The sequence below is a fragment of the Emys orbicularis genome, chromosome 4 (genome assembly GCF_028017835.1).
Source record: "Emys orbicularis isolate rEmyOrb1 chromosome 4, rEmyOrb1.hap1, whole genome shotgun sequence".
Classification (NCBI taxonomy): Eukaryota; Metazoa; Chordata; order Testudines; family Emydidae; genus Emys; species Emys orbicularis.
In genome coordinates this window covers 147,386,760-147,406,683 of record NC_088686.1, presented here as the reverse complement: position 1 = coordinate 147,406,683, position 19,924 = coordinate 147,386,760, and the positions used below count along the sequence as shown (strand labels likewise).

Genomic DNA, 19,924 nt, shown 5'->3' with positions numbered 1-19,924 from the left:
CTTCTCCTCTCTCCCAGCTGATGTTCCAGTACTCTCTTTTCCTTCATTAACACATTTTCTCTATCTTCCATCTCCCTCGAGTACCTTAGTATCTGATTCTGCTCACCAGGGCTTTTTTTTTTTTTTTTAAACAAAACGAAATCATAAGTTTGCTTTAGCATGTGGCTGTGTGATAATTTTAGACCTTCTGCCTGCTCTGCATTTCAGAGCTTTCTTTACAAAGAAACTCTGAGCTCCTTTATGTGTACAGTACTTTGTACCAACTTTCTTCACACATCTTAAGTCCCAGATGCAAGCATGCTCTTTGTATTTGTACACATACCTCACCTAATACATAAACCACAAGAGAGCTTTTAGGTCTTCTAGTCCATTCATAGCATTTATGTACTACAGTGATGGGCACTCTCCAAATACCACAGATAGATTTGGTTACCTACAAAATGTGTAGTTGAGTTCTCTATGAACTCTGCAGTTCTTCCATAGTTAGATAGCTTAGACAAGTATAAATGAGTACTATCTAGGTGATCACTGTACGCTTGCAAAACCATCTCGAACTATTAGGGATTAGGACAGATAGGGTTACCATATTCAAACATTTAAAAAAGAGGACACTCCACGAGGCCCCGGTCCTGCCCCCAGCCCAGCCCCAACTCCGCCCCTTCCCCGCCCCCGGCCCCACCCCGGCCCCGCCCAACTCCACCCCTTCCCCACCCCCATTCCAACCCTTTCTCCAAAGTCCCTGCCCCAACTCTGCCCCCTCCTCTGAGCACCCCACATTCCCCCTCCTCCCTCCTGCTCTGATCTTGGTTGGGGGTTGCTAAGTGCTTCCCTGCTCCCCACTCGCCTTGCAGCCCCTGCACACACACCCCTGCAGCCTCTGTGCCCCCTGCTCCCCACTGGCCCTGCATCCCCTGCATCCCCCCCCCACCCCTGCAGCCTCTGCCCCCCCCCGCCCTTCCCCTGCGCCCCCCTGCCTGCCCTGCTCCTCCTCGCCCTGCAGCCTCTGCACCCCACCGCCTGCCCTGCCCCTGCGCCCCCCTGCCCCTGCCTGCCCTGCTCCTCCTCGCCCTGCAGACCCTGTGCCCCCTGCTCCCCACTCACCCTGCAGCCCCTGCGCCCCCCCGCCCCTGCAGCCTCTGCGCCCCCATCTGCCCTGCCCCTGTGCCCCCCTGCCCCTGCAGCCTCTATGCCCCTGCCTGCCCTGCTCCTCCTCGCCCTGCAGCCTCTGCACGCCCCCGCCTGCCCAGCTCCCCCGCTCCCCCAGCAGCCTCTGCCTGGCGGGGGCTTCGGATGCTCAGCGGCGACCGGGGCAGCGCGGGTCCCTGCAGCCCCGGCACACGCCGCACTCCCTGCCCCGCGCCGCAGCCTCCTTCCTGCTGCGCGGGGTGATGGGGGCGCAGGAAGGGTCCCCCAGTGGCCGGGGAGTCCCCGCCCGCGAGGGAAGCCCGAGCCGTTGGCTGGGCCCGGCCTCCCCGTGGTCCTGCGGGCTCGGCTGGGGCGCGCGGTCCGCCCGGCCTCCGGGGGCAGCAGCGGCCCCTTCGCCGCCTTCTGCGGCTGCGCCCCCCCTTCCCCTGCCCGAGCTCGCTACAATGTAGCCGGGCGGTTGGGCTGCACTGCGGACCCGGCGGGTCGTGCTGGGGCCAGGCGGACCCTGGCTTATGCTGCCTCCCTATTTCCCCGGACATGTCCGGCTTTTTGGCAATTCCCCCCGGACGGGGATTTGAGTACCAAAAAGCCGGACATGTCCGGGGAAATCCGGACGTATGGTAACTCTAAGGACAGAAGGCAGATTATCCCACATCTGCCCACTGCAGGGTTTCTTGCCCCTTCTTCTGAAGCATTGGGTGCTGGCCACTGTCGGAGACAGATACTGGACTGATAGATCACAGGTCTGATCCTGTCTGGCAAATCCTAGGTTCCTATGCTTCTGTTTCTGCAGCAGGTTCCAGTTTGGTACTTGAAGCGGACAGCATAATAAATGAATATATAGATTTGGCATTGAAGAAAAAGGGTAATTCAGTTTGGAACGATGGAAGCTGAGAAGAACCGCATCGATTCAGTGCCCGAAGCAGCAGTGCTCTTGGCAGAATCACTGCCTCTGGGAAAAGGAGTCCCAGTATAGATGTCTGTATGAAAATTTGTCTCTGCACCCAGCTGCAGAGGAAATAATCACACACAGATGGAAACTTGCAGTGGGAGCAGGAGAAAAAAAACATCATGGCTGACATGAGCTACCACAGCTTTGGTAGATGTGATATTCTTCGAGGTGCCGTTGGAACCAGCCTGGCACTGCTGCAAGCTTCCTAGCCAAGACTGTTAAAGGAGCCGATTTCTTTTTGAAATTGGGATCCCAAGAGGAAACTGGCTGCATCTCAGGCTGAACAGCAACACCAACTCCTTTCAACTAATTTCGTTAGAGCGCCCGGCAATTCTTTCCTCCCAGCCGAAGTGATGATGTTGAAGTTGCAGTAGTTCCCAGTATTGCTACTTTCCTACTGTGCATGACATACGTACATACACAGATAAAAGCAACTGTGAGAAAGTGATCCGTAATGTGCAGCCAGTTATCCCTCAGAACCCATGCAGCCATTCACATGCAATTGGTGTTTGTTTTAGGGATAGAACCTTAACTAGACACAAAGGTTTGCAAGGCCTCTGCATTGCAGGGGTGGATTTAAAACACAAGCAGATGTGGAGATCTCCTCAGCAAGACCAACACAGGAGATTTCAGGAGAGAAGTGGGCCGGGGAAGACAGGGAGGACGCTTGGCACAGGGCTAGTGGGAGGCTGTGCCGAGTGCAGGGGCAGTGTGAAAGAAGACACAAGGCCAGGAGTGGGAGGAGGCCTCAAAAGGAGCAGTCAGCTCAGGAGAGAGGAATGAGAAGAGTGTAGGAGGGCAAAGTAGGGAGGAGGAAATGAGGGGAGAGGTATCTGTGGGGGCTGAGTCATGGGGAACCTTCAAGTGAGGATGGGAAGTTTGAACCTGATCATGATTCCAAAGTAGTGTCAACAACCTTCTTCCTACTAGATGCCCTTAAACTAAAGCACCAATAAGTGGGTTAATCAGGAAAGAGAACAGACACCATCGATCATCATTACTGCCATGAACCAGAGCGAGAATTTTGTCTTCTGAATCTTTTCACTTCTTGGATAGGCCCTGTTTTACAAAACCAGAGCCCAACTGATACAAACAGGCATTGCAGCCCTTCTGAGGCCTGGGTATGACAGTAGTGGAGCTGGGAACCAAAGGTGAATGAGAGAGAAAAGCTTTTAAGAGAGCATTCACTACAATAAAGGTCAAATCCTGGACTGGTTGAAGTGAAGAGGGTCGACACTGGTTTCAGGGGTGAGCAGTATGGTCTGGGACCAACATGGTGATAACACTGCGCGCACAAATTAGCTCCATGTTTTATTTTTCAGGTGAGGTTTTGTTAGGTGTTTGTACTGATTTAAAAAAAAAATACAGCCCCTAGTCCATTTTTAGTCAGCAGGGCTTTTTATTATTATTCCATGCTGGCTCCTAACGGGAAGTAAATGTCTAACCAAGAGATCATTATCACTGTATAATCTGGGTCCTGAGAGAGACAAGGAGCCTTTTAGAAATATGGACGTGGCAAATGGTTTGATTAAATAAAATCCCTTGTAACCTTTTTAAATTAAATTGATGTGATCTAAACAGACAATGAAGGGCAGCAGGAAGCATTTGCTCTCTGGGGGAGGAGCGGGGCAGAGGTGATAAAACAGCAGTTGATCAGATTTATATGTTCTGAGCAGTAATTTTTCTTACCCTTAGTAGGAGGCATCTTGTAATGCATCTTAGGCAATTTAAATATACAGAATCATTTCTCTTTGTGATGTATTGTTATTAGCGTATTCTTCAGGCTGTAGCCCACGAAAGCTTATGCTCAAATAAATGTGTTAGTCTCTAAGGTGCCACAAGTACTCCTGTTCTTTCTTCAGACACAGTATCTTAATTCAGAATGGCACTGCTATTTTTTATTTATTTAAATGTTTCTGACTCTATACTAGGCTCTGGGGTGGAGGAAGGGTTATTAGAATCAGCCCAATGGCTATATGCTGAGTAACCACGTGACATAACTGGCAGCTTTATTGTTCCACTGATGCTTTCCCTGTAGCGTCAAAGAATTTAGGTCCCACTCCTGCTGCTTTCCCACATGTAGGCAGTTAAAGGATCAGAGCATGAGATTATAAATCTTTATAAACCCAATATTTATCATTTTTAAAATCTCATATTTTAAAGCCAATTTTATGAGCTTTGGGGCCTGACTAAAGATTTTTGAATGCTTAGAATTGGCAATATTTGATAAATGGCACTTCCCAAACTTTGTTCATGAGTCTCTGCTGGGATCCACTACCACTGACTCCTGTGTCAATGCAGAGACCCACTGATGTCTCCATACAGGACTGGGGCCTCACAGTCTAAAGACTGCAACCTGCATCATTACCTTGGTGACTGAGAGCATGGTGTTTTGCCTACAGGAGCACTGCATAATTGTTTTAGCATCCCTATCCGTTGTAGAAACACCCCTGGTCGAGCGGCGATTACACTACCATAAATCAAACTAGCACATACACATTCTGCCCCCAATCACCTAGAGCACAGATGACTCTGGAAATTAGCGTTTAGACAATCTACAAATGCACCTCACAAAATATGACAATGAGCAGGTATACTTCCATTTCAGCTGAATCCAATTGCATTACAAATGCTGCTAGCTTCGCAAATGACCCACAGTCAAGACTACACAGTCTGCAGAGTGGCTTGAAAGAGAGCTCATTGCCTGCTATGAAATGGAATATTTCTGTCAACCTAGTTTATTCTCTTAAATTGCACCTTTGCCAAGAAATATAGCCACCAGCATTGTAGGCATCTTATATTAGGACAGACCTTCTGCAAGAGAGAGACACTCATCTGAAAGGAAATGTGTATCCATCATACTAAGCCATTATGCTCTTTCCTTCCTTCCTTCCTCCCTCCCTGTGGCTATATCCATCTCTTTATTATTCTCCTCCAACAGGAGAATCTCCCCTGGGGGCTTATGAGCATGTTTCTTTATTTGCTTTCTAATCTTTACGTTTCAAAACCACATTTTCCCTTCTCCAAATCTCCTGGATTTTTCACCATTTCTCCCCCTAAAATTAAAAACTAAATCTGATGAAATTACATGTAAAAGCTGTGTTTTCTGGGATGTGCCATTCTCAGAGTTCCTGACTGTTTTAAGGCTGCGGCAGTGTACAAGAGGGATTTCTCGAAGTGGGGAGAGAGGGAGAGAAATCATGGGGATAAAATCCAGGAGTTACTTTGAGTTTCTCAGGGCAACCGTGCAAAAGACTGTGCTGGAGTTTATTATTCACTCTTTACTGACTAGGGCCCCGATCCTGCAAGCTCTTCCATGTGTGTAGGCTTACACCAGCACTGAGCTCCATTCAAGTGAACAGGGCTCTGCATGGGCACAGGTACTGCCTACATGGATGCAGCTTGCAGGATCGCTGGTTATAGCATGGGCATGATGGTTTTATGCTGCATTAGAAATAGGGCCAAATTCTAGCCACCAGGAATTTGATTTGGTACATGCAAAAAAACCTGGGGACAGTGGGGAAGGTTTTCTGTCCCAGTCCTCTCTTCCCCTAAAACCAGCAGAGAAGGTGCTCTACAGGTTCCCCCATGACAAATCCTAACAGTCCGGGGGGGAATCCCACTGTTTTGGGCACACACAGCTACACACGTACACAGTCCTCCCTGCACCTAACAGGAGGAAGTGCGGGCATTGCCAGTCTGAACTGGGCACAGAGTAATGCTGCTGTTTGGAAGTGTATGTATGCACCTGTTCTAGAGTAACAGATGCAGAGAAGATAAATTTGGCCCTCACAACTGCCTAGTGCAGATTTTATTCCTCTGAAGTGGCTGTTACTGACCACTTCTGGAGACACCGGAACACAGGCATTGCCAGACTGAATCAGATCTGAGGACCATCTAGCCCAATGTTCTGTCTCCATCAGTGGCCGGTACTAGATGCTTCATAGGAAAATATAACAACCCTGCAGCATTAAGATGTATGATGTGACAAGCTGGGAAAATGCCTGTATTACTTTTTATGAATATCATGTAACTCAGTTTCCCTGTTCAATTTGGTGTTATTACCTGCCTGAATGCACAGAGTTAAAGGAGGCTGTAAAAGGGAGGTTGTTAAGGAACCCAGGAAAGGTAAGACCATGTCCTAGACAAGGAGCATTTCCTCAAACAATAGCCATGTTCATAGCCATGAAGAGAGACTTCTCAGCCACAGTGCTGGGAGGGGGCAGGCGGTCAGAGAGGCTGACCAGGATGTGTCAGTGAAAAGGCTGTTTGCAGTGTGGTTGTAGTGGAAAAGGCTGACAGTCTGACTAAAGCTCTCAGAGACAGGGGACCACAGGCTGCAAGCAGTGTAGGCTGCTTCTCCCAACTTAGAGATGGGGAATAAACCAGAGCAAAGCTAAGCGTAGGTAAGGGAACATGCATGTAGGCCTCTTAGTTATTTTAAATCTAGTTTTTTAAGCACTGTGTACCCTTTAGGGCAAAATAAATCGTGTTTTGTTTTGAAAATGCTCTTTCTGTATACTGCAACCATATGCTGTCTCTCGGGATCTCAAAGAGAAACCTCAGCAGGGTCCAAAGTTGGACCTGCTGAATTAGTCACAGTTGATACCTGTAACCCAGGTCCTGGTCTGAGAGTGGGTGAATTGCAGAATTCCACTCCAAGAAAGGTAAAGGCCTGAGGCCTCACACCTTTGCGGGGTGTACTCAGAGAATCCCCAAGAAGAGACAGCAGTGCAGCTACCATCTGTAATGGTCACCTAACTAATCTGCCTCCCATGTTAGATCACATCCTATTTTGTTTAATTAATTATGGTAACTCTGAATACCCATATACATCTCCAATCCCTTTTTAACATCTCGCCAAGTGATTGGCCTCAATGACTTCCTGTGGCAATGAGTTCTACAGTCTAACTACACATGATGTGACAGAGTATTTCCTTAGTCCAGACAGGATGGGGAACCAGAGGAATCTCAAGTCTGATTCAGTCTAGCAATTCCTATGAGCTATAACATAATTTAAGCTTATTATTTTTAGCTGTTAAGCGCTGAGAACATGCTCAACACTGTAAAAAGATACACAGAGCAGATAGTCCCTAGCTCAGAGAGCTTATAATGTGAACAAGAAAGAGAATCCCAGAGCAGGGAATAGCTGATGGAACCTTTGCCAAAGCCAGGCTTTCCTACGCTGTTGTTAAACACAAATGACATACACTGTTTTAATTCTGCACTAGATTAATGTTCCTTCTGAATATATATATATATATGTATATATATATATATAGTGGCCTTATATAAAGAGAAGTAATCTTACAAACAACTGTGATGTGCATGCTGTGACATTGTTAATACAATGTTTAATCCCTTTTAAACCCTAATATAATCATTTTTAAGTAAATCATGTTCCAAACTGGGTGACTTTCACAGAGCTCCCATCTGGAAGGACGTAGCCATTCAGAAGTTCTAGCCCAGGCAGAACTGATGTGATTTTCTCTGCTAAAACGATATTTTGTTCTTTACATACGTATACTATATGATCCCTCTGGCTGGGCTCTCTCTTGTTCTCCTCCCCCTTAGCCTTGTAACATATCAACTAAGAATCTACAATAAGCTACTTTGGGTACAGACTATTTAGGCTGTAAGGGTCAAATTCCAGGTGATGCTGAGCATAAACACCTGCCAGAAAACTCCAAACAGTAAATGGGAGCGTTTCTCTGACTTTGGGGGGGGGTCATTTGGGATCTCCCCTAAATCCACAAGCAGGTCTTTGCACAGCCATTAATGATGGAGCCAGATTGCTTAGGGCCAGGGGTGTGGTTTGTGGTTTCTTGTATGCTTCTGGGCCCTGCTTTAGCCCCTATGCAGTGCTGAGATCCAAACCAGATTTCCAGAGTCTCCCGAGCCAGTGCTATAGCCACAAGACTATCCTTCCTCCTCTCACCATATATTTCTACAGGTTGAACCTCTCTAGTCCGGCACCCTCAGGACCTGACCGGCGCCGAACCAGAGAATTTGCCGAACCACAGGAGGTCAATGCAGAATGCCAGTGGGTCTCCATAGGCGCGAGAAGTAGGAGTGTGGGGGGTGCTGCAGCACCCCCAGGCTTTGCGCCCAGCATTGCCTCCCACCCGGGGTCCTGGCTGCCGGCCCCCTGCCCAGGGGCTCCGAAGCCGTCCCCAGGTCCTCCCCCTCCCTCCCGAAGCTTGAACGTCATGAATCAGCTGTTCGCAGTGTTCCGGAAGCTCTGGGCATGAGGAGTTGGTAAGTGTGGGGCTGCTGGCGCGCAAGAGGCACGGGGGGAGGAGGGTAGAGGGGGGAGCTTGGCGCTGGTGGATGCTCCACACCCACTAATTTTTTTCCATGTGTACCCACGAATTCGGCGCCTATGCCGGATCACGGATGTTGCTGGACCAGGGAGTGCCGGATTAGAGAGGTTCAACCTGTATTACATTAATGACACCTGAACAAAGTTTGTGGTCCCTTTGAAATAATGGGATAAGCCACTCCCAGTAAAATTGCACAGGTTTTCCGAACCAGGGTTTGTCGGTTTAAAAAAAAAAAAAAATATATATATATATATATATATATATATTTTAGATTTAAAAGTTGTTAAAGCTAAACCTGCCCCTGCTCCTTTGTGTCCATTTTTCATTCCTTTTCTCGCTTGTTATCAGACTGGCATGTTTAGCTTTGAAGGATTCGCCTTCAGTATCTGAGAGGACACAGAATTATTCAGAACAAATCTTGGTTTCTTTGATATATTTTTAAAGTGAGATAATCTTATCCTCCCACCCCAGATGTGTTAGCAGAAAGACACTGAGACTGCTCAGTCCTCTTCAGCATGTCTGACTCACTCTCAGGGTTGTGGTATTTACACGTGTTTATATTGCCATGGTGACTATTTTTGTTCTCTATAAATCAAAGCACTTTAAAATGAAAAGGGCCATTGATAGTGGCACACACACTGACTTCATATCCATGATCGAACGTCGTGACTCTGAGCATCCTGTGCATTCATTTTCTTTATGAAAAAGACACATGGCCATTTACCAGTAAGTAACAAGTCTTTGGGACAGCAGTTACATCTCTGTTGCTTTAAATAACTGGCAAAGTCTTGCCTTTTCCCCCAACAGAACTAGTGTATGGAGCTGCTATAAATAATAATAAATAGAGTCTTAAAAGGCTCAAGCCAGTGCCCTTCTGCTGACGGCACTGGGTCCATAACTGGGCCTTTCATCCTGAAGGATCCCAACAAGCTTTACAAGTTTCAGCTGAAACATAAATGATACATAGGGATCACTTCAGATATACTGCTTAAAAGCTCATGGGAACACTATACAGTAATATGGGACAGAAAGCAAAGAATATTGTACAGCCAGAGGAATTTTAGGTAGGCAAAATATGGCCAGAACACCAGAATTAACACTCCTCACTCTTGTGAAAAAGTGCCAGAGGCTTTTTAAGGACCATGCATGCTAGGTAAGCACATGATATTACTGCTGTGCCTCTGTTTCCTCTCACATCCCAGCCCCACTCTTTTGTCATCGTCTTCCTTACATCATGTGTGAAATTAAATTGTAAGCTATTTCAGGGCAAGGCCCTTGCACTATTTACCTTTATTGCTTGCTGCCGAACACGCTTTTGGATATCAGGTAATAATAAAATATTAATACTACACACAGATGAATGGATGTATAGATGCACGTATAGCCCATTCTAGTGGCTCAGTGTTTATTTAAAAAGAAAATTCACCCAGGTAAGCCAGTTTTAGGCTCAATAAGCCACTTCTTTGAGATCAGCCAAAGCTGGAAATGAAATAAGGACTGGTAAACCGTCTCTAGTTTGAAATCAAAATTTAAACTTTTACTTTAATTTTAGTAAAATACTGTATGGTATAAACTGCATTTTAATTTGACTAATAAAAAGGTTGCAGGGACATGAAAGCTAGAGAGTGAACTATTTGACCAATGATGGGGGAGGGATACTGAGACATCAACATCATGAGATCAATGTTAACACAGTTAAGATGTGGCTATCTTGCCATAAAATTGACCCGTTTTATAGCCCTGTATAACAGTTGTTGGTGATACTTTGTTCCTCATAGCTAAATAAACAAACAATCCCTTACAATTCTACAGAAGCTTTTATATAGAAGTCTCCCCAGCTGCTTTTCAACCTACATGTACAGGATTCACATCACCAAAACCCAGTTGTCTCTTAAACAGAACAGCACACAACAACTTTAAAAAAAATTGGACATGTATGAAAAATTTCATATCCAGTTGCAGCTACAGGGGGGAATTTAGGGAGGGAGAATGGAATTACTTGAGTTGTGATTTTTCACCATAAGATCTTTAAAGGCCACAATTGCATAAAGTGCAGGTGATTAATAGCTTAATTGACTAATTGGTCAGATTTTAAGGGACAATTTAATTCATTATGCACAAATATAAGCCTAAATTATTAAAATGATCATATTCTTAAATTTCTCCTGGCTGGCTGTTCTTGGTTCGGCTGATTTACACAAAGCTGGTGCAATTCAGGCCACACTGAAACCCTGATTGATAAAACATTTTGAAAGGTTTAGCTTAGGAGTGCTGGAAAGGATAGAAAATGAGTCAAGATTCAGAGATAACCCCTGATGGTAGTTCAACAAAGAACAGCCAAGCAAAAGCACTAAGAAACCAGATCAATTAATGGGAAGACAACAAATGCAGATAAAGAAACCTTCAGCGGCAGAGGGAGGGATGTTTTTCAGAGGGGAAGGATTGAGGAATTTCTGATGAAAAATGAATGCACCACACAAAGGCATGTTCTATTTTCCGCCCTAAAGATCTTGAGGTTTCTCCCTCCCCGCCCATGTGTCTTTTCCTTGAGACCAAGGGCCCTATTTTCCATTGTCCTGTATATTGTGCTAGTGCAAAGTAAGTGCAGAGTACAGCCATACCAGACTGGATGCAAGGCGCAGGGCAGTGGAGAACCTGGGGCCAAAGTGGTGATGTGGCTTTGTTACAGAGTGTAACAGACGTACGCACAGTAGAGAAAATCTCTGGAGAAAGAGGTCCAGAACCTCCCTCCTCTAGTGAGAGTTCCCTGCACATGGAGATTAAGGGCTGGATTCTGATCCCCCATACTCCTGTGGAAATTTAACTCCCTGAACAGTCTCACTGGGAGTGAGCAGTCCCTAAGGGTTGGGTGGTATCAGAGCAGATTCTGGATCTAAACGTGAGATCAAAATCTTTGACCCAAATTAGTTGCAACAAACAGACTCAAAACAAAGGTTAAATGTTTTTCACTGTGTGCGTGCTGTCAGACACAGTTGCTGTGCTCTCCAAATTTCTTATGGGCTCTTCAGAACACTGCTCTTGCCTAAATGCCATGTAAATGTGAACTCCTATACCTATCTCAGAGCTGGAAGGGACCCCGAAAGGTCATCGAGTCCAGCCCCCTGCCTTCACTAGCAGGCCCAAGTACTGATTTTGCCCCAGATCCCTAAGTGGCCCCCTCAAGGATTGAACTCACAACCCTGGGTTTAGCAGGCCAATCCTGCCCCTGCGTACTGTTCACACGGGGCAATTTAAAACGGTTTAACCCAGATTTTAGTGCTTGGAACAGCCACGTTGACCTTTTAAGTATTTAAATTTTTAAAACACTTAGAACAGCATTCGCTAAATTCCTTGGAGAGCTTAGTATTTCAGAGGAGGCACTCGCCTTCTCTGAGACCTGGTACTAAGGAGAATCTGCTCAGGCACCACACAATCTTTCGGGATTCCTACGGCATGTCTTAGAGCAGTAGGCTCTGGTTGTTAGGCCTGGAGGTGGCAGCCTAAGGAGAGAAGAATTCAATCCCCCTTGATGCCTGTCTCAGTCCATTCCACGCCTTATTTAATGGAACCCCTGAAACTGCATATATTTTCCAAAACGTTTTGTTCAAATTACAACCCTGGTCAGCCTCAGCTGGAGTCAATGGGAGCTCAGTACCTCTGGCAATCAGGCCAAAGGCATCAAGGTGGGCATCCAAGAACAAAGGCACCAAAATCAAGGGCCGCTTTTGAAATTGTGTCTCAGCAAAGTTGCCAATCTCTTGCAGGAGGTACTTTTAGTCTGCAAGATGCAGAAAGACTAAAGGCTTGTCCCAGTGAGAAAGTTGCACAGGTATAATTTGTGTGAATTTGTGCATACTTGAATTAGTGCAAAAGGTTGTGTAGACACTTATTTCAGTTTGAAACTGCTTTATTTTCATTTATCTTAAGTCAAGAGGTTTACACTAAACCAACAGAAGCCAGGCCTGTACCAAACAGGAGCTTTCACACAGATGTTTGCATTGGTTTAACCATATTGGTTTCGAAGCCTATTCAAGTTATACCAGTGCACTTTTCTCATATAGGTAAACTTAATGTAAATGTTTCTCATATAGGTAAACTTAATATAAACATTAGAATCACTTGAGATAAACACTTGAGAAACAACAGTCTGGTTCAAAGCTGGCAAATAAGTTTCCTGTTCCTTACTAATGGGGATGTATAGTTACAGGGGCTATGGACACCACAGCAGTGAATGCATGCAATAGACTAATAAAATAATAATAATAATGTGTGTTAGATGCTATCTGCACACTTAACATCATTGATAAAGGAGAAGTAACACACTATAGCTATAAAACTGGCAACAGAGAGAAGGGGGAAAAATTAGATCCAAAATCATCCATGGAAAACCGGAATCTGAGACTCCTGCAGTTCTCCCTGCAAGGAGGTCCCTGTGTGAGGCACAGAAAAAGAACAGGAAAGTTAGGTCATCCAAGGTACCATTAATAGAGGCAGGCTTTTCAGCTAATACCCTCAATATGTTGCCACCATTTCTGTCTTCTATCACTAAGTGGCTCTTCAAACCTGGGAGCTTGGCTGTCGAGGGAAACACATACCCTGCTCTGAACAGGTCCATGTGAGGTGTCCAGCTATAGATAGCCAAGAGAAATAGACAGATTTCAAGGGAAAGTTTGTAGCTAGGCCAGTTCTTGTTGGCTAACATTTTAGGCAAGAGTCATAGGTTGGGACATCTCCCACTCAGGACAAGGAGAACCCCAGTTGTCAGTTATTAACATTTTGATATGATCAATTCTTCAACATGTGAAACTCACAGCACAGGTGAGTAGATCAGAGAACTAGGGTGCAGGTTCCCCCTGCGTTTACTTCTGATCTGATAATGAGAGGCTTGCACCCACTCACGCCAAGATCCAGTGTGGACAAATTGAAACGGCGCTGCAAGAGTTAAAGCAAATTTGAACCATCCAAAATTGGAGAGTTTCACACTATGTTGTGATGAGGGTGTGGATTGGGTAGTTCTGGGCTGTCAGGGGTTCACTCTTGCAGAGCAATTTGCAGGATCAGGGCCATAGTTTAAAAAAACAAAACAAAACACCAGAGCTCTATGCTAGGACAGGATAATTTGGGGTAAAAATTAGCCCACTAATCAGTGTTGCTGACTTTCCGATTTTACCACTCGTATCTCAGTATTTACTGTTTTTCTTAAAGTCACAGCCTGAAGTCAGGAGATTACTGGAGACTCTCAGCTTTTATTTAAAAAAAGTTTCTACTTTCTAGCCCTGCTACTTCTGGAGAAAAAACTTGAAATGTGACTCCGACAAGCCCATGCCAGGAGGCAAATAAAACCCACCCGATGTATGATGTTTAAAATCTCATGGTTTCGGATGGGGCCCCTGCCTGGGGAGATTAGAAGGGCTGGGGCTGGCAATATTGCCAAAGGGGTCCTGTTTCCGAAGGGACCCACCGCCACAGCTTTGGAATTTTGAAACTCCATTCAAGGACAATCATGTTTTTGCTTTGCGGGCACGAGATCTCCTAGAGTAAACGTGCAAAAACACGGCGCTTGGCTGAGCTGGAGGAGCGGTCCTGGTGCAAAGCGCCCCCATAACTGACCCCATCCTCTGCCCCACTAGCTGCTGGCTCCCGGCTCTGCTAAGACCTCCCCCTCCAGCAGATTTCCCGCCCCCCGCAGCCGCTGCAGCAGCTTGGGATGGGGGATCCCCATGTCACTGCCATGTGCCCGCAGCTGCAGCCGCCGCGGCTTGCAGAGGGGATCTGGTTGCAATCAGCGGGGAGGACGAGCGGCGCACGGGCTGCCTGCTGCACACTGCGCCGGCCGCGGTAGGTGCAGCCCGGGGCTCCCCGGGCGGAGAGGGGGCAGCCGCGCGAGCCCGGGCTCGCTGAAGTGCACTGAGCGGCAGGGCGAGGAGGATTCTCTTCCCCGAGAGCTTTTGCCTTTGCAAACTCCCCCAGCGCGTGTGTGCTCGAGAAAGGAGCCCGGGCTGGGTTTGCTTTTCCCCCCGGGAGAGGGAGAAACTTTGAACCGTAGGAAGGTTGCATTGAAAATGCTGGCGTGGAAGGGCGTGTGAAGGGAAGCCTCCGGGCACCCCGGGGCTGCGTGGGAAATAAGAAAGCCTTTTGTGAGCTGCATGGTGCAAGCTGCGCCTCTGGCTGGTTGAGGTGTCCACAAGCGGACTTGAACTTGGGAGGATGGAGAAGAAAAACATGGATCATTACCTGCGCCGCCTGAAACAGGAGCTGGTAAGGGACCCCGGGGAAAGAGAGGGGGCCCGGGGTTGATTTGCATGGGGAGAAACGAGGAACTCAAAAACTGCCTGCCCCGTGCCTCTGACTGTTGAACAACTCAGGCTGGGTGATTCTCTCCACCTGTGGGCATTTGCAGGGCTCTGCTGGTCATTTGCTAAACAGAGCAGCGATATACCTAAGTGGTTCAGGAGCCAAATTAGCAATCAGCATTACCCACAAGAGACACAGGCGTTTCATAACTATGTATCTCACAGCAAAACGACTGACCAAGTATTCTACAATTGGTTAATAACATAGGGAAAGCATCCTGCACCGTTAATTAATCACTCAGTGTTTTTATATCAGGAGCTGCAGGAGACACATTCAAGAGCCACTTGAAGCCCTGGTGCCTCAGTCTGAGCATCACTGCAGTAGAGTGATTATGTTGGTTACCTTCTTGTGTGTCACCCCCTCCCCGCGGAGGAGTTGAAGGGTGCCTTCCTTTAATTCCAGTCACTGGGCATGTACCTACTCTCCACTCACCCAAGGCAGTTTTTGTCCAGTCAGCCCCCCGGACTTATGTCCCGTAGTGCCTCTTACAGTCAGTCGGGATCAACCATAAATCCAGACGATATCAGTACAATTTTCTGATAGTTTTTTTTTTAAATTTTCTGAGGAGGGAGGGTTTGAAATCTAAAGACTAAAATCCCCCTAAAGATTAAATATTCCTATGCAGACATGTATGCCTAGTAATATTGAAGCCACTTATATTCACTGTTTTTAAAATGTGGCCTATGGGGCAATGCTGAACTTTCTAATCACTATAGCTGCAGACTAGGTCAACTCACACATGTCTGCCTGTAGGATTTTAAATAGAAATTCCCACCACCTCACACCCCAACCTGTTAGTCCCATGCACACATCAGGTAATATTTACGTGCTGGGTAAGATCTGCCGTTTACCCCTCACCTCACCCTCCCCATCCTTGCCAACCGTGAACTAATCAATAAGGTTTTAAACACATCCCTCACAAACCCAGTATTTCTGTCACTGAATATCCCTGAGCAGAATAGTCTGCAGAACACAGGCATATAATCCCAGGCATTCTGTTTCCCAGCCACTTCATCTAATTTTAAGGGTGCCTACAAATCTGCTCTACCCTAGGTACAGTTACATGGAGTTGAATTTATAAAGTAATGATTCACATTAGCACCCCTCATATGATTTTTGTGCATATCTTCATTGACCTTAGTGGAATTACTCCAGTTTGCATTGGTGTAAATCAAAGGGCAGAGTTTAGCCTCTGATTGGTCAGATGTTGTTAACCCAGCTGTCTCAGAAAAATAGAACACAAGGCAAATTAGAGTCCTAGTGATTTTGTGGTTTGCACTGAAAAGTACACACCAGCGAGGTTGGAAAGTGAAAAAGGAAGTACCAATAGGAAGAGGGTTAGCGGAATGGGATGTGTACCATTATTTGAATGGGAGTCTAGTATGTGCAGTTGCAATTTCTAAATCTGGGGTTTTTTGAAAATATTTGTTCTTTAGGATGGGATCCCTGGTCTTGTTTAGCACAGTCTGTTTCACGCCCTCCCCCACCACACAGATTCTGTTTAGAAGGCTATGTTGCTTGCAGAAACTTGCTTGGGCTTGTCCACAAGCAGAAGATGTTGATACTCTGTTTTTTGTTACTGGTGGATTAGTAGAAAGAATTGGATGTTTTTTAATTAATGGGTTTGAAAGTTCAATAAGAAGCCAGAGGGTGTGTGTGTGTGTGGAAGGGAAATGCATGTCATACCGATAAACAGTAAGAACAAAAGAAAACAAAGCAAAAATGGTAGGTGGGAGGTTGAAATATACAAACTTCCTGATACCAGTAAGGTGACTACAAGAGCAACATAATCTTCAGCTTCAAACTGGAGTTTATAACAAGCACCAAGGTTAAGGCTCCAAAACTGCAAACATTTAATAACACATGCATAATGTTACGTATACAAGCAATCCCATTGAAGTCAGAGTGCTCATGGGTAAAGTTACTCACTTGTTCCAGTCTTTGCAGGATTGGGACCTTTTGCACCTATGGGACTGGATTCTACCATACTGCTGCCTATTTAAGTAGCACCTATAACTGAGGCTACTTGTGGAGTATGGTGTTACTCTGTGTAAGTGTGGCAGAATCTGGCCCAGAGAAGGCTCCTTGAAAATGACTAATACTAAAAGGGACATAGTCAGGCCAAGCTCTGCCTCCAAATGTTGGGTGGATTTTTTTGCCACTCTTATTCACATAGAGCACAGGGCCGGCTCCAGGCACCAGCCGACCAAGCACATGCTTGGGGCAGCACCTTGTAAGGGGCGGCCAATCTTGGGGTGGCGGGGCGGCGCTCGGGGTTTTTTTGTTTGTTTGTTTGTTTTGTTTCGGCGGGGCGGCGCTCGGAGGTATTTTTTTGTTGTTGTTTTTGGTTCGGCGGGGCGGCGCTCGGGGGGGTTGGTTTTGGTTCGGTGGGGCGGCGCTGGGGAGGGTGTTATGGGGGGGCAGTGTTTTGGGGTTTTTTTTGCTTGGGGCAGCAAAAAAGTTAGAGCCGGCCCTGATAGAGTAGCATTGTGCTCTGCGAGTAGCCCAGTTCATTTCAGTAGGGCTGATCAGCATGAGTAAGGATGGCAGAATCTACTGTATCAGTAGAAATATCCCCTTGCGCTTTGTAATACAAATCTCACTGAAAGCTTTTTGCTTGGATTTAAGCATTTCCCTTTGGAGTCTGTACTGGGCAACGTTGTAGCTGTGCCTTAGCTGGCACCTGAACCAGAAAGGGAATAAGGAAAGTGACCAGTTCACGGGCACTACACAAGCTGAGCAAAATGCAGAAAGGAGCACTGGACAGGCACATTAGACATTTAAAATTCTTTCAACCTCAGAGAACTCTAAGGTGTTACCAAGAACATGGGAAAGGAATTTTTTTTAAAACATGGGCCAATATTTTCGAACCTGTGTGCTTAAAGTTAGTCTCCTAAATCCATATTTAGGCTTTTAAGTAAAAGCAGCCTGATTATCAGTGCTGCTAACGTCTATGAAAATGAACCCTATTGAAATTAGTGGGAACTCCTGGGGCTCAGCATCTCAAAAATCAGAGCAGTACTTTTATTTAGGAGCTAAAATATGGATGTAAGAGGCACCCATATATGAAAATGTTAGCCTTGATTTTTAACCCAACAGCAGCCTTTTAGAACAGGTGCATGTTTTTTGCGGGTAGGAGTCTGATATCTTGATAGGTTCCAAGTCTACTTGCAAGAGGTGAGGGATATTTGCATTTAATGTGAAAGCCAAAAAATAGATACTTGAAAGCCTCCAGGAAAATCCTCTCCTTCATCTTAAGTGTTGCCATTATGTAATACAGGATATTACACACAATATTTTTTAAAAATATTAGTTTATTAATAAAACTAAGGCCTTAGCCTTGCAAAGGCTGATGCATACGCTTCTCTCACAAGGTGTAAAGTTACGACCATTGACTTCAATAGGACCACTTACCTGGCATAAATTAAACACAAGTTTAAGATTTTGCAGGATCAGGCTGTTTTCCCCAATTTTTCATTACACTAAGATACAAACTTATTTTAGTAACTGACACTCATGGCATCAGAGTGCAAGTCAGGACTTCTGCCTTCTTCTGAGCAAAGTAGTACTAGAAGGCGTGAGATGCTAGTCAGTTCTCTAGATAGGGTATTGATTAGGTGGAGAGATTCATAGATTCAAGGCCAGAAGGGATCTCATTGTGGTCCTCTAATCTGACCTCCTGCATGTCACAGGCCTAAACACTTTTCCAAAATAATTCCTAGAGAAGATATTTTGGGGGCAAAAACCCCACCCCAACCCTTGGTAAATTGATCCAGTGGTTAATTACTCTCGTAATAACTTTACGTGTTATTTCCACTCTGAAGATGGTCTATGCCAGGGATGGGCAAAATCTGGCCCATCTAACATTTCTGTCCAGCCCACCAGGCTCTTTGGCTGTCCCCTCGCAATCTCTGAGTGCTAAAAGTCCCACGGCGCAGCGGGGCGCTCAGGCAGGCTGCCTGCCTGCGGTGGCCCCACGCCGCTCCCAGAAGCGGCAAGCTGCTACTGGCATGTCTCTACACTCCCTTGGTGGAGGGGGAAGTGGCTCCGCGTGCTGCCCCTGCCCCCAGCACCCTCCTCAGAGACATACCGGCTGCAGCCGCTTCCGGTAGCGGCGTGGGGCCACGGCATGCAGGCAGCCTGCCTGAGCCCTGCTGCGCTACCAGCCAGGAGCCACCTGTGGTAAGCACCTGCCAACCAGAGCCTGCACCCCAACCCCCTGCCCCAGGTCAGAACCCCCTCCTGCACCCAAACTCCCTCCCAGACCCTGCACCCACTCCTGCACCAAACTCCCTCCCAGAGCCCACACCCCTCAACCTCTCCTGCACCCCAATCTCCTGCCCCAGCCCAGAGCCCCTTCCTGCAACAAACTCCCTCCCAGAGCCCACACCCCCTCACCCTCTTCTGTACCCCAACACTCTGTACCAGACTGGAGCCCCCTCCTGCACCAAACTCCCTCCCAGACCCTGCACCCCCTCCACTAATATAGTAGAAATGTGCGGCCCGTGACAACTTACCAAAATCTGTGGAGTGGCCCCCCTGCAAAAAATTATTGCCCGCCCCTGATGCCAATATGGCAAACCTGCTTACAAAATTAATGACAGCCTAGCTGAGCTGAAAAGTACATTTACTAAGGTAGACTTGTATTAATAAAACCATCATAAATTACATCCCCAACAATAAAAGATTTTAAATCAATACCCTTCCTTATAGCCTGCGATTAAAATAGGTAAGCTTTCCCTTAAAAGCAGGCAAGCCAGTTTAATAGACAGCTGCGACTGTCTGGGCTTAATGGTGGATGGGAATTGAATCTCTTGACCCTGACTTCTTCACCACTTTCTTCATTACCAGGCAGGTCATGGCTCCAGATATTAATGCACCAGAACCAAACACTGGGGCGGGCGGGGTCCCTTTGTACCACCAAATAAGGACAATGAGAACTCTATCTGTGGTTAACTAGGAATCCAAAGTTATGGCACCAGTTTGAATATGGTAACATGCTGATTTGCATTATACACAACAAGCCGTTCTTTTCCATGTCAAACAGCGAGGGAAGGAATAAATGTAACATTGTCGAGAGGTCCTGTAAAGAAGGCCCATTTAAAGAACCAAATCTTGTTAAGTCTGGTTCATATAGCTAGGGGAAAGC

General features: G+C 46.4%; 1 protein-coding gene across 1 annotated transcript in view; it reads left to right on the top strand.

The window, feature by feature from the left end:
• The first annotated feature begins 1,741 nt into the window (after positions 1–1,741).
• The window catches only part of INKA2 (inka box actin regulator 2), a 31,022-nt gene continuing 12,839 nt past the window's right edge, over positions 1,742–19,924 (top strand). Inside the window, exons 1-3 of the mRNA XM_065403428.1 lie at positions 1,742–1,766; positions 14,165–14,259; positions 14,578–14,679. Of these exons, the coding sequence (XP_065259500.1) occupies positions 1,742–1,766; positions 14,165–14,259; positions 14,578–14,679 (222 nt within the window). The remainder of the gene's footprint in view (positions 1,767–14,164; positions 14,260–14,577; positions 14,680–19,924) is intronic.